General features: G+C 38.1%; 1 protein-coding gene and 1 long non-coding RNA gene across 2 annotated transcripts in view; one reads left to right on the top strand and one right to left on the bottom strand.

Annotated features, from left to right (window-relative positions):
• The window catches only part of LOC112133366 (uncharacterized), a 135779-nt gene that overhangs the window by 23343 nt on the left and 91720 nt on the right, over positions 1 to 20716 (top strand). The gene's annotated exons all lie outside the window — the stretch shown is intronic.
• Positions 17889 to 20716, bottom strand: part of GRIA1 (glutamate ionotropic receptor AMPA type subunit 1) — a 375656-nt gene continuing 372828 nt past the window's right edge. The window contains exon 14 of the mRNA XM_063724332.1: positions 17889 to 17991. Coding sequence (XP_063580402.1) covers positions 17904 to 17991 — 88 coding nt within the window. The 3' untranslated portion in view covers positions 17889 to 17903. The remainder of the gene's footprint in view (positions 17992 to 20716) is intronic.

Here is a 20716-nt window from a genome sequence, read left to right as displayed (position 1 = left end):
ATTCTTGTTATGTATTTTAAACCCATAAAATGACTCCCTAATCCTCTAGTCTTCCTTTTGTAACTTCTATTAAATCCATATTTCAAATTCTTAGTATCATTTATACTATTTAAGTTCTAAAATTTTTATTTTACATTATTTAATAGAATCCAGGTCTTTGCCAAATATCTGTATACATATTAATCATAGTTCCTTTACAGTTTCTGTCTGATACCTTTACTACCTAATCATCTGTGGGTCTGTTTCTACTAATCCTTTTCTCTTGATTTTGAGTCATTTGGTCCTATTTTTAATTTCTTTAATTTTAAAATATTTAATTGTCAAATAAAGATTTGGTCCTTTTAAAATCATCCATGTTAATTAATTAATTTTTTTTTGCACAATGGATAAAAGTTGTAGAAGTTCTAGATAAAGTTACCTTTCTCCAAAGAGTCTGAATTTCTCCTAGCAAGCACATAGAGTATGGGTGAATCATCTTGATCTTGTCATAGTCTTTCCTATGATTGACCTGTTTGAGTTGCCCTTACTCCTAGAGGGTGGTTGTTATTATTCCCTAACAGCCCTTAAGGTACCTCAGGATTTTTTACAAAGACCTGTTCATCTTGATGGGGCTTAAACTCCAAACTTCATCTTTTCAGTACCAGGTGATGGCTAAAATATTTGCTCATATTTTTGGGCTTCCAGTTGATTTTTTTTTCTACTGTTTGTCTTGAAGTCCTAATCTGCATAATACAGTTTAGGATGTGATCCATAATTTAAAAGGAATATGCTCCCAGTGCCCAGACTCTATTTTCTCTGGGATTTCACCCTCAGATTCCAGCTGCTTTGTCAATCCTGAATTCTTACTTTTGCCTATTCAGCCCAGTAAGGTTGCCATTTTCTTCTCGGGCTCTATTCACCTGTGCTACAAATTGGAAAATGCTGTCAGGGAAAAAAGCCAAAATGAATAGCCCCTGCTATGGTTTGAGTGTGTCCCCTCCAAAATTCATGTTGAAACAATCCCCATTGTGGTGGTATTAAGAGGTGAGGCCTGAAGAAGGTGATTAGGCCATGAGGGTTCTGCCCTGATAAATAGATTATTGCTGTATAAAGGGGCTGGAGGGAACGAATTTAGGCCTTTTTTACTCTTCTGCCATGTGAGGAGAGTGTTTTGTCTCCTTTGTGCCCTTCTGTTCCCTGTGAGGACACAGCATTCCTCCCCTTTGGAGGATGCAGCAACAAGACACCATCTTGAAAGCAGACAGCAAGGCTGGGTGTGGTGGCTCACGCCTGTAATCCCAGCACTTTGGGAGGCTGAGGTGGGTGGATCACTAGAGGTCAGGAGCTTGAGACCAGCCTGATCAACATGGTGAAAGCCCGTCTCTGCTGAAAATGCAAACATTAGCTGGGTGCAGTGGCTCACACCTGTAATCCCAGCAATTTGGTAGGTCTAGGTGGGTGGATCACTTGAGGTCAGGAGCTTGAGACCAGCCTGGCTAACACGGTGAAACCCTGTCTCTACTAAAAATACAAAATTAACCAGGTGTGGTGGCTCACACCTATAATTCCAGCTACTTGGGAGGCTGAGGCAGGAGAATCGCTTGAACCCCAGAGGCAGAGTTTGCAGTGTGCTGAGATTGGACCACTGGACTCCAGCCTGGGGGTCAGAGTAACACTCTGTCACAAAACAAAACAAAACAAAACAAAACAAAACAAAACAAAACAAAACAAAACAAGGCAGACAGCAGTCCTCATCAGACATCAGTCCCATTTGTTCCTTGATCTCAGATTTCTCAGCCTCCAGAATCATGAGAAATTAACTTCTATTATTTATAAATTATTCCATTTGTGGTATTTTGTTATAGCAGCATAGATGGACTAAGATAGCGCCTTTCCAGAATCTCTCCAGAATCACAGCTCTTCATATTTTGCCTGCATTGATTGCTATACATTGGCTTCTGACGGTTTTTACAGATTTTGTGCAGCTTTTATAGTTGTAGTTAGCAGGAGGGTTAGTCCTGTTGAAACTTCTTCATCAGAGCAGGGCTTGAAAGTTTTATATCAATTTTAAGTGAAGAAATTAAAGCTTAGAGAAGTTATGTAAATCACCCAAGGTCAAATAGCTTGTAAATGGCAGAGCTAGGATTTAAACCTAGGCCTCTGTGACTCCCAAGCCTATGTTCTTATCCACTACACTTACTATATCCTTTTCATAATAGTTACTATGTATTAAGGGCTTATTAGGTGCTAGGAAGTGTTAGCTGCTTTCTGAATTATATCTTTCTTTATAAAAACCCTATTAATAGGAGATGCTATCCCTACTTTACAGATGTGGAAACTGACCTCAGAGTTCAAGTCTCTTTTTCTAGGGTATTCCATATATGGATTTGAATCTAACCTCTTTAGACTCCAAATGTCTACCACCTACCACTTTTATATTAGAAATTGATTGTTATGCACATGAATGTGGCCAACTACTTCTCTGAATCCTGGCATTCTAGTTTGTAAAATGTGAATACCAAGTATTCTTTGAACTCTCTAACAAAGTTTTGTGTTGCAAAGGATATCATGGATGAGAAGACAATGTAAAGCCACATGGTATTTCACAGACGTGAGTGTTACCTGATGGATGTTTTTTCAACTCATGCTACAATGTTACTAATTCAAAGGTGAATTTATCTTTTCCTCTGCACACTGTAATTTTTCTAATTTTTACTTTATTTGACTTGATTTTAATAAATATGTATTCAACAGCTATTATTTGCCTAGCACCCCAGGAGAAACAAACAAATATTGGTTGTTCAGCCTATGTCTTCTACAAGTCTAATGATCTCACCAGAGAAACAAAGATCACAGGCCTGAGACCATTATAGTGTAATAGTAATAGAAATAAATAGACCAAGTGCTATGTTAAACACAAACAAGCACTAAAATATGTGGCAGAGACACTTTTGTTGGTGTTCAGGAATGGTAGGAAGATCTTAACTCTCAGAAGTCAGACTCTATAGTTCGCCTGCCTGAATTAGAATCCAAGCTCTATTGCTTATTAACTATATGAACTTCAGCAAGTTTCTTTTTTCTTTTCTTTTCTTTTCTTTTCTTTCTTTTCTTTTTTTCTTTTTTTTTGACAGAGTCTTGCTCTGTTGCCCAGGCTGGAGTATAATGGCGTAATCTCGGTTTACTGCAACCACCGCCTCCCAGGTTCAAGCAATTCTTGTGCCTTGGCCTCCTAAGTAGCTGAGATTATAGGCACATGCCACGAGGTTTGGCTAATTTTTGTGTTTTTAGTAGAGATGGGGTTTTACCATGTTGCCCAGGCTGGTCTTGAACTCCTGACCTCAGGTGATCCACCTGCCTCAGCCTCCCAAAGTGAAGTTACTTACTTTTCTAAGCCTTGTTCTTTTAAAAATGGAGATAATAATATCACCTATCTAGTAGGATTATCATGAAGAATTTATATATGCAAATGTTTAATATAGTGCATTACTAAATACAGATTTTCTGTAATTCTTATTAACAAATTTAAAATATTTATTAATTATTATTACTGGGTATTTGGAGGATGTTAGAATTTGGTTTGAACAGGTGTGGAGAGGCATTATTTAGGAGGTAGAATTGTCTGTTGAAAGACAAGAGCCCATTTTCCATAGTGCTAATTAGATATGGGCAGGAGGAGGAACAGCTAGGCACATTTATGACCATGGTTTAGAAAACAGTCTTTGGCCCCTTCATTGCATTTGGCACTACTGTCCCTAATCTCTTTGCTAAATCAGTGCTATTACCTGTGGGTATAAGAATTGGTAAGGAAGAAGCAGGGAAAGTAGGCAGTGATATTTTCCCCAAAGGTTCTCACTATGCCTACTCTGTTTCTAATGTGGTCTTACAGAAAGCTTTAGAATTCCAAGTTCTTTCCTTGCCTTCTCTCTGGCATTCCCATGGAACTGAGGGTTGCTTGTTCTGGGGAGTTAGGTTCACTTATCTGCAGGGTAAAGTCTTATATTTTTTAATAAGTATATTTATAATGAGTTGAAAGATGAGTATTCATCTTTCTAAATTTACAGCTCATAGAATGGCCATATAAAAAATGCCCACCCTTATATTCTCATAATATTTAGAACTCACTGGAAGATAAGGTAGCTCACTGGATTTCAGCTTCCCCAAATGTTGATGCTCTGCTCTTTCCCCCACTCCATTGCTTTGAGGCTAGCACTATGGCTACCATCTCTTCAGTGGCTCCGATCTCTGGTACAAGTGTCCTGAGGAGAAAGAAACCACAACAGAAGCCCTTTGCTTATGAGAAGCTGAAAAAAATCAGTGAGAACTCACTATTAGGACAGTTGCTTACCTACCTCCTCCTCTAATCATAGCACTGGTGAATTATAATGTAATAAATGTTCCCACCTAAAACTGTTATTCCCTGGGGATTAGAAGTTAAAGCTTAAACATGAAGAGTTGTTTTGTGGGCTAAGGAGGATTGACAGTGGTGTTCTGGTTGCCAAGGCCTTTACACTTCTCCCCTTTCTCCCTTCCCTGAGCTTCTTTGGGCTGACAAAGATAGGGGTTTGGGTTTTTCCTGTATTCAAAGCCTGGCAAAGTAGCTGGTCATCCCAGGGTCAGGCCAACGTAACAATGTGTTTGAGAGCATGAGTATTTCAAAAGAAAAACAACAGATCGAATTTTTATCAGAAGCAGAAATATTAGGGGAAAAAACCCCTGAAACCCGGATAACCAAGAACGTCAAATTAACCTAAAAATAGATTGGGGAAGATATTAAAATTATGAAACAAGAACAAGCAATCACAAAAATAACCAAGCAGAAATGTAAAATATTTCCATTGGGGGAACTGAGCAAAGTGTATAGGGATCTTCCTATATTATTCTGTACAGCTATGTGACTCTACAGTAATCTCCCTAAAAATTTCAATTCAAAAAGATGAAAGCTCATTTCATATTGAAAGGGTTCATGAAATGTCAAAGAAGAAAGAAGAAAAGCCCCGTACCTGGGAATATTATAGTGATATTTAAAAATATCAAAAACAGAAAAATTATAAAAGTTTCCAGAGAAGAAATCACATGCAAGGGAATAAACATAAGCAGACTTTTCAACAGAGCCCCAAATGCAAGAAGACAATCAAGTATTTAAAAATACTGTTTAAAAGCAAGAAATAATGAGAGAATAAGAATACATCTTAGTAGCTTAAAGTATAGGTAAAACAAATAGGTGTGTGGAGACAAGATCAAATGTTGTGAGAATATGCTAAATTTCTTATTATATATTATAACTGGAAATAAAAAGCAAGATAGAATTAAAACAAAATACATAAAAAGAGGAGCAAAAAAATCACAAATAGTGTAAATGGTCTAAACTTCTGGCTTAAAGATAGACAAACTAGTTTTAAAAAATCCAGCTATATGTGGTTCACAAGAACCACACCTAAAGCATAATATCACACACAAATTGAAAATAAAAGAATAAATTCTAAAAAAGACATATCAAACAAGGACTAATGAAAAAATGCTGGAATAGTTATATTAACATCAAATTATAAATAACAATAGACTTTATTATGTAATAACATTGTATTATAAATAATATAAAAATGAATAAAAACAGAAAGATTTATCAGGGATGGAGAAAGTCACTACATAATGATAAAAGAATCAATTTGCCGAAAGATTTAACAATTTAAATATAACACAACTGTTCAAAAGAATTCGATGCAAAAATTGGTCAAACTTCAAGGAGAAATTGATAAACACAGCATTATCATGGGAGCTTTTAATCTCCGTCTGACTTAATTATTGTTAAGAAGACAAAAATATCCACAAGGGGGTAGAAAATCTGAACTATCCAATTAATAAGCTCAGTATGATGGACATATACAATAGATCAAACAAGTGCGTGCATCATAGTGACATAAACAATGTAGATGGACCTTACAATACAACATGAAGTGAAAAAATGTTCTAAATAATTACATACAGCGTGATACTGTTTTCATGGTGTTAAAAGCCAGGAAAATAAAAATAAATAATTTTTAGAAGTGTATACAGATGAATAAAACAAAGGGAAGCAAAGGAAGGATGAGCATGAAATTCAGGATGATGATTACACTGTGTGGGTGGAGAGGAAGGAGATGAAATCCATGTGGTTAGACAAAGAGTTTTGTCAAAATCCCAGAATGTATTGGGGGCTAGTGGTTTATGTGTGCCACTAACATGGTTAAGATTAGTTAATTAAAGAATTAGCCACATAAATAAAAGCTGCCCATCCATTTAAAATATACTTTATTTAAATTATTTTGAGGAAAATGGTGCTGTGAGGACAAAGATAAGCAGCAATGCGCTGCTTAAGGAAGTCAAAGAACAGTTGGAAAAGGTGCTTATATTTGAGTGGCTACTTCAAGACTCAGCAGAAATAGATCATGCATAAAAACGAGGAAGGTCATTCCATGCAGATGAAGCAGCATAATGGAAGCATTAGAACAGAGAAAATTTGGTGTCTGTTGATGGGTATTCCAATAGGCCACGCAGTAGTTAATGAGAACCTGCCAGAATGGAGAACGTGAGAATGGAAAACATGAATCCAAGGAATCATTGGAAATAGAATCGTTTTGATGACAAATCAAGGAGAATAACAACCAGTGCTCTGTCTACGACAGAACAGGCACACAGTGAAGGAAACCCGTTGTTTCTACTGCTGATCATTGTGCAAGGAAGTTGATGTCTGAGTTTCTAACTTGGTAACAAAGTAGATGTTAATAGCATTTTCTGAGATGACATGGGAAAAAGAAGAGGTTCTGGGATAACTGCAAATCAAGATTGTTTCGGGTATGCTAAGTTTCAGGTACAGTCAGTTCTGTCAGAGTGTGACATATGTGTTCCTAAAAATCACTGTGCCATATAAAATTGTACAATAAAAACCACAGAGCTTAAGGGGAAAATGAGGTTTGGAGGACAACACTTGAAAATTCATCAGTGATACGTTAAAAAAGAAAATAGTAACCTTGCAAAAATGATAGCATAGTTTTACACGTTAGATGGCTAAAAAATTCTTAAGATCTGCAGTAAATATGACATTTTACCTTGCAACAGACCTAAAGTTTTGCTTATGGAAGTGGGCATCAGAAAGATTGCAGCTTGTGAATTACTGTGAAGTGGAGGGAGGGCTATCTGAAACTAGAGAAGGTTGTGACACCAGATGTGCTTACATGTGGCTCACAACATACATGGTTAACTAAGGTAGCTGGTAGATGTTTGGTGTAAATTCATGTGTGCATTTTGTGTATTCTTACATGGCTCCATTGAGTAGGATGCAGTTTTCTGAGTTCACCTAGTGTTTCTTGCAGAGGGCATTATTTCATATAAGCAAATGTGAAATTTGCAATATGTTGGAATTGCTCCCTAACAAATCAATCATATTGCAACACACTTTCAAAACAAGCATTACAGAAGAACTGACTCTACTGATATTGAGAGGCAAATAGGAGAGAGATAAGGCATGCCAAAAGTCTTTAAAAAAGGTACTTCTCTTAATCCAGCAATGTCACCGTTAGGAATTTATCCTAAGGAAATATTCAGAGATGTTGCCCATGAACAAATAAGAAGTATTTTAGAATAGTGAAAAATTGAAACAAGGTTAAGGTCAACAATATAGATTGAGTTAAATAAATTACGGTTATCCATTACTGGAATATTATGTTGTCATTAATAATCAATTTGGAAAAGGACATATATTGATGAGGAAATATTCATCCTATATTGCCAAAATTGTGAAGTATCATGTTCCACAAGCCTTTTTAAAAATGGAATATTAGTTTTGTGAAACCTATAAATATACACACATATAGAACAAATACTGAAAAACATTTTTTTAACTTTTTCTTTGGATGGCGAAGTTTTGGATGTTTTATCTTTGTGCTTTCCTATTTCTCTAATATTTCAGCAATGAAATATTGAATTTTTCTAATTCCTGTTTTTCTAATATTTTGGCAATTATTTCAACTAGAAAGTATGGCTTAGCTTGATTCAGGACACGTTTGCTATCTCTAGGATTCATCTTTCAGCTCAACTTCACCACGGTGCCTTTGTGGCCAGGCTGTCCCTCTCCACCCTTATGGGAGCTGGCAGAAGGCTACTGGTTCATGTCTAGCAGAAAAGAGACTGTGTATATTTGTATTATTATGAGAAAATCCACTCAATGTTTAAAAAGCATGAGCAAGGGCATTATTGATGGGCAAGGTCACTGAAGTCAAAGATAGAAGCATGTCCAGGAGCTGGCATGGTGGCTTATGCCTGTAATCCCAGCACTTTGGGAGGCTGTGGTGGGAGGATTACTCGAGCCCAGGAGTTCAAGACCAGCTTGGGCAACATAGTGAGACCTTATCTCTATTTTAAAAAGTATATATATATGTGTGTGTGTGTGTGTGTGTGTGTGTGTAAATAATACATATAAAAATCACTCATTCCGGAAAATGTAATACTTTTTTGTTGTTGTTCCACCTTTAAGGAAATCAACTTGACATTATCCTTCAGCCTCTAGAGTGTCATTATCATTAAATCTATCCTCGGCCTTCTCCAGCAGAATGGTCTCTCTCTTTTGTACATTACCCGCAGAGTTGCTATCATGATCTGCAATAGGGAATGAACCATGCCCAGACCACAAGGAAGGGAGGAGGCATGCCATGTGTGAAGAGAGGAGTGCCTGAGCCTGAAGTTCTCTATCAAATATGGTGCATTACACCATGTTGAATATCCATCAATACCATCCTTTGTTTACTGTGGACTTTCCACGTGCTGGTGGATTTAAGGGAGGAAGACAGTCCAGTTGGAAACATGAAATAGGACTGGATGAATGAGGTTTGGCTAAGTGCATGTTTATAAGAGTTGGTCAGAGGGCAAGATGCCCATAGTCAAGTCTTTGCAGTGACTCTTAAGTGTTTTGTGGACCAACTGATGTTCTTCAGACTCATTAGGGATATTAGGATAAAGATTCTTGGACTCCAAAACCTACTGAGTCAGAATCTTGAGGGAGTGGCTCAGCATTTTAAATATGCTTTCTCCTCCTCCCTCCCCTTTATGTCCATTGAAGTAGGAGAACTGTCGGTTTCCAGAGGAGGCTTCATGGAAGAAGAAGGATCTGAGCCAGGTATAGAGAGGAGCAGGAAGGACTTTCCAGGTACAGGAGAGCTGGCACAAAGCCAGAGAGGTGTGGAGCAAGAGGTTGTGCAGGCAGTGTGCAATTTGGATGGAGCAAATGGTAGTATCAGTGTGTTAATATGGACGCTAACATTAAAAAGAGTGATTGAGACATGATAGTGGAAAACCAATCAACAGTTCTCTACCATTTTGTTTGTTTGATGAGATACATATGACTTTTCATATTTATCAGCACAACACATTGTCCTAAGCATGTGAAGACTTTGATACCACCTCTCAACTCGTCTTCTATCTGGCAAAACTCACATTTTCAGGAAATTAAAGCAATCAGTGCCATAATCTTTTTTGCTGCGGTATTCACAAAAAAATTAACAAGCATGAATACAAGCAAATGAACTACTTAAAGTTCTGAAAACATTGACATTTATGAGGAAAACAAAGTAAAAATAATGTTTTTCACAATTAAATTTTATCTTAGAAAATGAATTTTGGGTTTTTCCATTAGGTGTCTATTCTGCTTCCATAAAAGCAAGAACATTCTCTGAAAGAACATGCATAAATAAATCCTGTCATATTATGTTGTTAAATAATAAAAGAAGTGACCAGTTCTGACATCTCATTAATATGTGCATGTCACTGCAAAATTTACTACCATCATTGCTTTGCATCTGATGTCATCATAGATTTGTTGATGCCATGAATGTTTCTCATAGTATTCTTATCCATGTAAAATGAGGGAAATAAACTGCTCACTCTTCTTTTATTTATCTCTGATGTTTTCCTAATTAAAAATTAGCTGACCTCCTCAGTGTGTTCAGGAGATTTGTTAGCCATTGAAAAATCTTTAGAGCCTGTATTGAGCCTGCTATGTAGAGTTGCCAGCTCAAGAAGCAGCTCAATCATGTCTACACCTGCATTATGATCTGTGACTCTTGCTTTGAGCCTCATGTTCAAAGCTATAGTAAATTTTCTCCATCACAGGCAGCTTCATGTCGGTGACATGTCCTCTTGATCATTCAGTGAACTCGCTTTTGGCAAATTAACTTTCATCTGAATTGGCTTGGATTCCTGTCTTTATCTATACTTACTGTTTCAAACGTGATACATAAATTAGGTGAAAGTTCTTTAGCTGTTTTTACAAGATGAGGTAACAAACAGAAACTTAATGTATATGATTCAACCATATACTATGTGAGTAAAACTAAAAAAAGTGACTTTACTATGTGAGTAAAATTCTAAAAAATGAAAGTCACTGAAAATCAAATTTATAACATTTTAGTAATTCATAATTTTTGCAAAATGAAGAGTACAGGTAGGAGGCCATGAGTCATATGAAATTCCCACTTTGCTGGCTAAAATAACTCACCCATTTTTCCCTTAACTTGGGAAAGTCTAAGATGAGTCAATGAAAGTGACTTTATTATAAAGTATACCTTTTCATTTGGTTTAATATACAAAATTAATGTATTGTTTGCAGTCTTCATTAGTGTAAATGTTTTTAATGTGATGATGTGCTAGCCCTGACAGCTGATGGACACTACCCACAGAACCATGGAGGCTGGCAGTGGGGGAGTCCTTTACAAGGTTGTGACATGATGAAACTGACATACAAACTGTAGGCTATGCACAATGAGATGAGGGTTGGCGGGAATGGAGCAAGGAGAACAATGAGAAAATTATTTCAATAACCCCAGGAAAAATGATGTGAGCCTTACTGGCTGTTGGCAGTGAGATTTGGAAGAGAAGACAGCTGGGAGAGAGAAAGTGGCAAGAAGTCTTTGTGAGATTTGGAAGAGAAGACAGCTGGGAGAGAGAAAGCGGCAAGAAGTCTTTGTGAGATTTGGAAGAGAAGACAGCTGGGAGAGAGAAAGCGGCAAGAAGTCTTTGGAGGAGGCCAATGGGAAGACACATATGGCCTCTATAAGAGAGGAATATTTTCCTGTGGTGTTCTGTCTCCTGAGGAATGTAAAAAGAACAAATTGGGGCAGTAATATGCTCTGTGTGGCAGCAAATATTCAGGTTACCCTGGGGAGAGACATGAAAAACCTCTGTTTGCAAGGACTGCAAGTCATTTACATCTCCCTGGGCTGAGTGAAAGCGCCAGCTGTGTGATTTCTTAGCCAATTATGGGAACTTGTACAGCAAATGCCGTGCATTTAATGCAAGGCCACAAATCTGGGGCAGCTTTCAGCTTTGAAGGTTTTCTTATTTCATCTGCAATTTCCTTTATACGACTCACTTACAGGGACATAAGAGTGTTGTCAAGGCAGACTACAAGGCATCTTCTCTCATGCCTCTACTCCTATCCTGCTTCCTGAGAGGTATATGCTGTGCAGCTTCCTGGGTTCCCATCAGGGTGCTGCAGTCCGGGGCTTGAGCTGGGCTGGGTAAGGAAGGTAGCTGTCCCAGACAGGCCTCCTTTGTTTGCCACTTGTTCCACCAGGGAAGGATCCTGGCCTGAGATTTGGAGTCCCTTTATGTAAGGTGAAGTTGACTGTGCAGAACTGAGCACACCATACAAAGCCACTGAAATTTGCTAAAAATAGGCTCCTAATGCCTTTACCATATTTCTGTTTTGATTTTGCCTGATGTCTTCTTGGACCTCTTACCTTGACCTGTGGAAACAGTGGCTCATACTTCTCCTGCCATGCTATGTTCACAAACTTTGTTTTAGCTATAATTTACCAAACCTGTCTGACCTCCTGACTTTCTACGGGCCTGACTTCTAATGACCCAGCCCAGCCAGCATGAAATAGTTTATCCCTGTATCAACAGGGAGGAAGGAGACTCTTCTTCATTCTCTTCTTATTCTTCCTTTTCAAAATAATAACAGCGGTAAAAAGCATTGAGATAACTTTTTCAAATTATATTCAAGGGGAATAACTAGAAAGGAAGGATCTGTCTTCATACCTAGGTAACAGTGGGGACAAGGGTGTTTGCAGGGGTCTGTCCCACAGACCCTGATCCAACGATGGATGAATAACATACACTGATAGATATTATGCTTGTCAGTCCAGCTGAGGGTCTGGGCCACTTACAGACTCCAAGGAGAGTGCTGTAAAGAGTTGCGGCCACGGCCCTGACTCGCTGGCCCTGCTGGCTTTTATTCAGCACACTTTAAGTGACAAAGGCTTTGAGTCAGCACCATTAGAGGGTAACCAACCTGGTCGCCTTCCCCCTGAGGGAGCCATCCTGCCGCAGAATGATCAAAGGTTAGTTTTAGGACCACATAAGTAAACAAGTTATTTAGATAAACTCCTCTGCATTCCTATGTATCTACTCTAAGTTATTTACTCAAGGTAAGGATTAGGCTGCTTTCAGCCATAACCCTATCCTGAGACTTTTGCAAAAACCTTCCAGCCTTCCACGAAGATTTGTGTCTATATCCTATAACTTCATCTTAAAACTTTTCCCACCAGCCTGACTGAACTCCCACAGGTGTTACTGTCCAGGACAGCTGACCTGGGTGAGTATCTCTGAAGGAAACTGTGGTAGGCTGAAAAGTGGTCTCCCAAAGATATGTCTACATTTAATTCCTGGAACTAGTAAATGTTGCCTTACTTGAAGAAAAAAAAAAAATCTTTGTAGATGTGATTAAGGATCTTGAGGTGAGATCATTCTGAGATTTTTGGGTGGTCCTAAATCCAATCATAAGTGTCCTTATAAGGCAGAGGCAGATTTCAACACACAGAAGAGGAGGAGGCAGTGAGGCCACAGAGGCAGAGCAAGGAGTGATACAATCACAAGCCAAGTAATGGTGGCAATCACCAGAAGCTGGAAGAGGCCAGGAACAGACGCTGCCCTAGAGCCTCCAGAGTAGTGTGGTCTTGCCAACATGGATTACAGCTCAGTAAAAGTGACTTAGAACTTCTGGCCTCTAGAGCTGTGAGAGAATACATTTTTAAGCTTCCCGTTTTGGTAATTTTTATAGCAGCCACAGAAAACTAATGCAGTAATGGGCTGTTGTATCTGCACTTGGCTGTAGTTCAGGGTCCTACTCTCTAACTATGGGAAGTGGCATATATAAAATTGGGGGAAGGAAGAAGTTACAGAAAGCACCCTCCTCATCCCCTGGTCTTCATAGAGTCTGAAAGTTAGACATGGAAACAACAACTTACCACCCTTTTTTAAAATCCTTCCCTCCAGTGACTGATTACCTACTCTGAACCAAGAGCTCTGACAGGCATTGACTTGTGGATTTTCCCTGTTCCAAAATGCCTTCTTCCAGTTAAGTCCAACCTTTCCCACCTGATCATGACCTTGAATTTATACCATGTAGATGAGCCTCTTCAATAAGAAAATATGAAACAAAAAATAGGCTAATAAGGATAGCTGAGTTGGTAAGAAGACTGATATACCTTTCCTTTATTTTTCCCATCAACCATAAGTGGCCAACTTTCTATGGCTCTGGAATTGGGTCAAATCATTAAAAAAGCATTGACTGACCCAATCAATCAAGACTTGAACTGGAAACCACATCTTAGCAATGAAAGAGAAGGAAGACACACAACTTTGGCTAATGGGAAAATTCCAGATCAAAGCAGAGTCATTCTGGGGCAATGGCTAGTGCTTGATTTTCTCTGGGTCTCAATTTTTCAGTCTGCACAGTGAAGGATCTGGATTAGAGTATTTTACTTCTACAGCACTAGAGAATTAATAATGTTAGGTCTGAAATGGATGTGCTAGTTCGCCTTGTATATTCCAGCCACTTTACAGATCATGAGAGTGAGGTCTAGATTGTAGAAACGACTTGTCCAAAGCTGCAAAGCAAGACATTGGTGGAGCTTGATTACAATCTAAAACCTGGGGCTGCTGATGCAGGCTTTCTTGATTATACTAATGGATTTTTAATGGAAGAGATTGATTCATGGATGGATGTCAAGGTTTCTGTAAACTCCCTGAATTTGTATGCCAAAATGTTTTGAATGTCTATACGTTTTTATAAGCAAAAGAAAATCTTTAATATGATCTCCAAAAATGGCTGAGAACTTTTCAAAAAGCTATCTATTAATTAATCCAACAAAGATTTATTGTGCCTTGGCTGCCTGTTACCAAACATTTTGGATGGAACAGTGGACAGAGTAGGCAGAGAGGTCTGTGCTCTAAAGGAACTTGTATTTTACAGGAGGGAGTGATAGACAATTAACGAAGGTAAAACTTATTGTATATCAAATGGTGATGGGGTATGGAGAAAAATAATGCAGGGATAGGGACAGGAAGGGCAGGGGGTCACTTCTGTTACTTAAATTGAAATTCAATTTTCTTGAAAGTGCCAATATTCCTTGTCCTATTGTTCAGGAGACTACCACAGTGAAGGAACGCAGCAGATTGTGCTATGGCCATTTTATAAAGGGCAGCTAGAGGCAGAGGCAAGGTCCCTGGATAGCCCCTGATCTTACCCCCTTCATCATTTCAGGGTGTCTGTGACAGGAAAGTGAGCAACTTGTTTTCCTGAGCCACCTGAACCTGAGTGCTGGGCCGCCATCACTCATAGAATGCCACATGCTATCCACTGCCAGAGATAGTAATGGTTTCTGTGTCAGTATTATTTATGACTTATTGCATCACTGCATGCCAGGGAGGGGGTGAAGACCAGGCAGGCAGTAAGGCAGCAGCAGCAGTTCACCGAGGTTATGCATTTGGGGATGAATAAAGGATAACCGTTTGGTGGTCTGTGTTACTGATTTTTCAAAGCCTTTTGAGTTTGATTTGATCTTCACATCGTTAATCCCACTTTAACGATTTATCACACAACACACAGAAGGGATTGTGTCACAAGTTAAAAGTAGGGTGGAAAATTATAATCCAGATGATCTTGTGTCTTTGCAAGGGTCCTTACTGCTACATCCACATCCTTGAGATCATCCCTTCTCTTTTCTTTACCTTCTATTCCACATTCGATCTAGCAGCCAATCCTTCTCCCTGGAAATATATTTAGAATCTGACATCTTCTGACCATCTCACCTGACTTCCCTAGACCAGTCCACCAATCTGTCTCACATGCACTATTGCAATAAACTTCCAACCAACCAGCCTTCATGGTTTTACTGTCTCCCCTGTCCCCACTCCCAATCCATCCTCCATTAAACAGCCCAGCAGCCAAGAGTGATTCTTTTAAATATAAGTCAAATCAAGTTACCCTCTGCATAAAATCCCCGAATAGCTTTCCATCTCTCAGAATAAAACACCAGAGTTTTCCCTGAGGCCCACAGGGCCCCACCTAATCTGAACTCTTGCTACCATTTTCACCTAATTTTCCACTCTTAATCTCTTTTGCTTCTTCTGCTTCAGCCACATTGGCCTCTTTGCAGTTTCCTGAATTTGACAAATACATTGCCATTTCTGAGCCTTTGCACTTGCTCTTCCCTCTGCCTGGAAGTTCTTCCCCCAGATATTTCCATGACAGTCTCCTGTACTTCATCTGAATCTCTGCTCACGGGTCTCTCGCCATTCAGTATAATGCTCGAATGAATCATTCAGTATAAACTGGCAGCTCTGGTCATACCCTAATCCCTCAAGCTTTTATTTTTCTTCATGGCATTTATCAGTACGAGATGCTATATAGTAGTTGGTTATCTGGTTTTAATTTCTTCTACTAGAATGTAACCTCTATGAGGGCAATGACTTTGCCTTATTAATTCTTCAAGCACTAGTGCCCTGCAGAGTGTCAGGCATATAGTAGGCACATGAATTTGTTGAACAAAATATGCAAGAATGAAAGCATCCCTCTAACTAAAACCATTTATTGAGGACGTTCAATGAAGATGATAATGATAATATCAGAGGCTGCATTAGTCTGCTTGAGCTGCCATAGCAGAATATCGTAGACTAGGTGGCTTAAACAACAGAAATAAATTTTCTTACAGTTCTTGCGACTGGAAATCCAAGATCCAGGAGCCAGCAAGGTTGGTTTCTAAGTGAGGCCTCTCTCCTTGGCTTGAGCTCAAACCTAGTTCTAAAGCCTGGTCTTTTATCCATTTATATTTTATAGTCTTCCATTTTATTTGAAAGACATGATGGGAATAGGTTCCTTGATAAAATTTTTAAGCTTTTTTATTATATTCTTCCATTTTTCTTGCCCCAAGTTGATCATTTTGTGTTCTCCTGAAAAGTGGTAGGGGTTTAATTGTTTTCATTCAGTGTCTATTCATGGAGAAACTATTGCTTCAGGAAAGTGTATGGGATGCTTGTGAGATATAGAGAAAAATCTGTATCCTACTATGTTAGTCAGGATAACTAGGCTATGTTGAAGTAACAATAAATAAATATCATTGCTTTAACATATGATTTATCACACATGCTACTTGTTCACCACAAGTCAGTGACAAACTTCTCCACACAGTTGCTTAGGGCTCCAGACCAGTGGAAACTCTCCCGTTGTGTACTTGTGCCATCTGGAACACATGGTGTATGTGGCCACTGTGAAAGAACACAGAAGGGAGAGCTCAATTTATTTACCTGCTAAATAAATGTATCTACCATCGAGTTATAAAGCTTTTCCATAGTCTCAGAATGTTCCCAGGTATGTTCTGTCATTCATTTCCCCCCTTCTGCCCCTTTCTCCCTCCAAAAGAGACAACCACTTTCTAATTTCTATCACCATGATTTTGGTTTGCCTATTCTAGAGTATCCTATGAATGGAACCTCACAGAATAGACTCTCGTGACTGGCTTTTTTTGCTCACATAATGGTTGTCAGATCTATCCTTGTACGTGTATCAGTAGTTTGTTTCTTTTAATTGCTTATGTATTTATGTGTAGTATTAATTAATCTCAGTCAGATTGACCATGTACCTATAACTAGAATTGCCTGGAGTATATTAACACTTGAGCAAAGCTAGAGAATGTAATAATTGGGGTTAAATGGTATTTTACAACTATGTGTATGTAAGTGATTTTGGGGCAGGATATATAAGCCTATCAGCCTTGTTTACTAATAACAATTAGATTTACGGATTCACCTGGTTTGGGTGAAGCCAGGGGAATGTGGACATTAGAGATTGGACATGTGGTTGTAGTGTGTCTACCTAAGCATCCTACTCGCTGTAAGAGACCCCTACCTCAAGCAGACCTTTGGCTTTGTGGTTCCAAGGATCTTTATGTGCATACAAATGGTGGTTTGAGAGCGGAACACAATGCATGTCCAGGGAAACCCAACACCATTTTGGAAGAATAAAGAAGTCTTTATTTAGGACCTCCTGTTATTGCTGTATTGTATCCTTTGCCCATATCAAAATTGTTTCCTGAGTATAAACTGTTTAAGTTTTGTGCATCCTATTAGCAATCAAATCACTTAAAGTAATTAACATATTATTAACATAGCTGAGTAGCATTCCATTACATAAATATGCTATAATTTGTTTATCCATTCGCCTTTTGATCAACATTCTAATTTTTAGCTATTACAGATAATAGTGCTATGAAAATCCTTGTACAAATCATTTTAATGGACTTATGTTTTTATTTATCTTCAGAAAATACCTATGAGTTTAAATTAGCTATTTATTGTTGCAGAACAAACTACCACAAATGTAGTGGCTTACAACAACACACATTTATTATCACACAGTTTCTGTGGATTAGAAATATAAGTACCACTTAACTGGATCCTGTGCTTCAGAATCTGTAACAAAACTGCAATTAAGATGTCATCTAGGGCTGGGGTTTCATCTGAAAGATTGATTGGGCAAGGATCTCCTTCCAAGCTCACATAGTTGTTGGTAGAATTCACTTCCTTTCAGTCGACTGAACTGAAGGCCTCAGTTCCTAGTTGGCAGTTGGCTGGATGCTATTGTCAGTTTCTTGCCTTATGGGCCTCTCCAAGATGTCAGCTTGATTTATCAAAGCATGCAAGCTGAGAAGGCAATAGAGAGAGACTGTTAGCAAGATGGAAGTGACCATCTTCTGTAATCTAATTATGGAAGCAACGTCCCCTCAATATTGCTGTATTCTATTGTTAGAAGCATGTGACTCAAGGGGAGGGGATTACTCAAGGCTGTGAATAGCAGAAAATCAGAATTATTGAGGGCGATCTTAAAAAAACTGCCTATATAGAATTGAATTTCTGGGCCACAGAGTAGGTGTATGGTAGGTAAGTGTATACAAAACTTCTAAGCTATTTTCTAAAATAGTTGTACCATTTAATAGTCCCACCAGCAATATATGAGAGTTCCAGTTGCATCACTCTTTTCAACAGTTGGTATTATCAGAATTTTCTTTTTGAGTATATCTAGTAAGTATGACATGGTATCCCATCAGGGATGTAATTCACATTTCTCTGATGGCAAATGATGTTGAGCATCTTTTAATTTTCTTATTAGCTATTTGTGTATCTTCTTTTGTGAAATGTGTTCAAGTTATTTGCCAATTTTGGAGCTAGCTTTTCTCTGTGTTAGTAATGTTAAAGAGTTCTTTCTAGGGGACTTTTGATTCCAAAATGGCAGTGTAGAAGCAAGCTGGCTTCACTCCCCACTCCCAACCCTACTAGAAAATAAAAAAAAAATACAGTGCTGGTATTATTACCACCAATATCCGAGGATTTGAATATGAGGATGAGACAGTTTTTAGGGCCACAGAAGAGTGAAAAAAAAAAAAACTCCAAGCAGTTAATAAGAGAATTGGACTTCTATATTTACAATGCCCCTCCTCTCAATCTGCTTGGCACCTAGTACCTGGAAAACTTCCCTTTGACTCATAGTTTCTACACTTGAAAAAGTGAGATTGAGATGGATAACCAACTTCCCCACCATCTTGGGTTCCCCTGGCAGAAGACACATTCCTGTCTTTACCCACAGGAAGCAATGGCAGTGCATGAAGCAAGAAATATCCCTGAAGACAGCCAGAGAAGAAGGGAGGAGGTAGAACTACCATTCTTAATGCTGGAAACTCTGCTCTGTAACTCAACCAAAACTGAATCAGAGTGGCTGTTCAGCAGCACCATGACACAGGATGTTCATTCCACAGGTCCTCTAGGCACAAACACCTAGGTTTCCCACACTACAGGGATATCTCCTTTGGGACCTCCCCCATTCTGGATGGGCAGCATTCTGATTGTTCACTAGAACCGAGACAATTCTAGGCTAAAGGCACCATATGGTATGAAAAAGGAGACAGTGACCTTGTGGGAAAAAAAGAAAGACAATAGCTAAATTACAAAGAATCTGTAAGCAAACATATCCAATAAAAAACAAAACCATCTGTAAAAAGAAGGCTGGAATAAATAATCATTCAATGCAAAGATGTAGACATATGTATACAAGAAACCAGGGCAAACAGGGAACCATGATCTCCTCAAATGGACAAAACGAAACCAATGAGATGGTAATCTTCTAATGAGATAGTAATATGTGAACTCTTTGACCAATAACTGAAAATAGCAGTTTTAAGGAAACTCAGTGATCTCTAAGATAATACAGAAAAAAATTCAGAAATTCCTCAAGAAATTTAATAAAGAGATTGCAATAGTAAAAAAAATCAAACAGAAATCATAGAACTGAGAAATACATTTGTTGAACTAAAATATTTATTAGAGGCTTATAAAATCAAAATAGATCAGAGGAAAGGATCAGTGAGCTCAAAGACAAGCTATTTGAAAATACACAGTAAGAACAGAGCAAAAGAAAAAAGAAAAAAAGGAATAAAGATTGCCAATAAAATATAGAAATTACCTCAAAAGATTATGTCTGAGAAGTATCGGTGCTCAAGAGGGAGCTAAGCAAGAGCAAGGAGTACAAAACTTAATCAAAGAAGTAACAGAAAACTTTCCAAAACTTGAGAAAGAGATAAATATTCAGGTACAGGAAAGTCAGAGAACAGCAAACAGATTTGATCCAAGTAAGACTATCCCAAGGCAAATACTAATCAAATTCTCAAAGGTGAAGAACAAAGAGATGATCTCTAAAAGCAGCAAGAGAAAAGCAAATACACATAAAGGAGCTCCACTTTGTCTGGCAACAGATTTCTCAGTGGAAACCACACAGGCCAGAAGGGAGTGGGATGACATTTTTAAAGTGCTGAAAGAAAAATACTGACATCTGAGGATATTGTATCCAGCAAAGCTATCCTTCAAATACGAAGGAGAGATAAAGTTGTTCCCAGACAAACAAAAGATGAAAGAATTTAAGACCATCAGACCCATTTTACAAGGAATACCAAAAGGAGTTAGTAAATCAGAAAGAAAAAACCACGAACATGCAAAAAGAAAACATTTGAAGGGATAAAACCCACTGGTGAAATTAAGTACACGGACAAACCCGGAATACTCTAATACTGTAATTGTGGTGTACAATCCAATCATAATTCTAGTATGAATCCCAAAAGACAAATTTATCAAAGCCAGTATTAGCACTAGCAACCTAATAAGAGATAGTAATATAAAATATATAAATTGAAACAAGGTGAAGTCAAAATATGGGAGAGAGGGATAGAGTTAAAATGTAGAGTTTTTTTTTCATTTTCCTTTGTTTCTGTTATTTTCTTCAAAATCTAAGTTGTTACTTTAAAAAAATAACTTGTTATATCTATAAAATGTTTTTTGTAAACCTTATGGTAACCATGATGTAAAAATCTGTAACAGATTT

Source organism: Pongo abelii, chromosome 4, assembly GCF_028885655.2.
Source record: "Pongo abelii isolate AG06213 chromosome 4, NHGRI_mPonAbe1-v2.0_pri, whole genome shotgun sequence".
Lineage (NCBI taxonomy): Eukaryota > Metazoa > Chordata > Mammalia > Primates > Hominidae > Pongo > Pongo abelii.
Note: the sequence above shows the minus strand (reverse complement) of the source record. Positions and strands in the feature narration are given on the sequence as shown.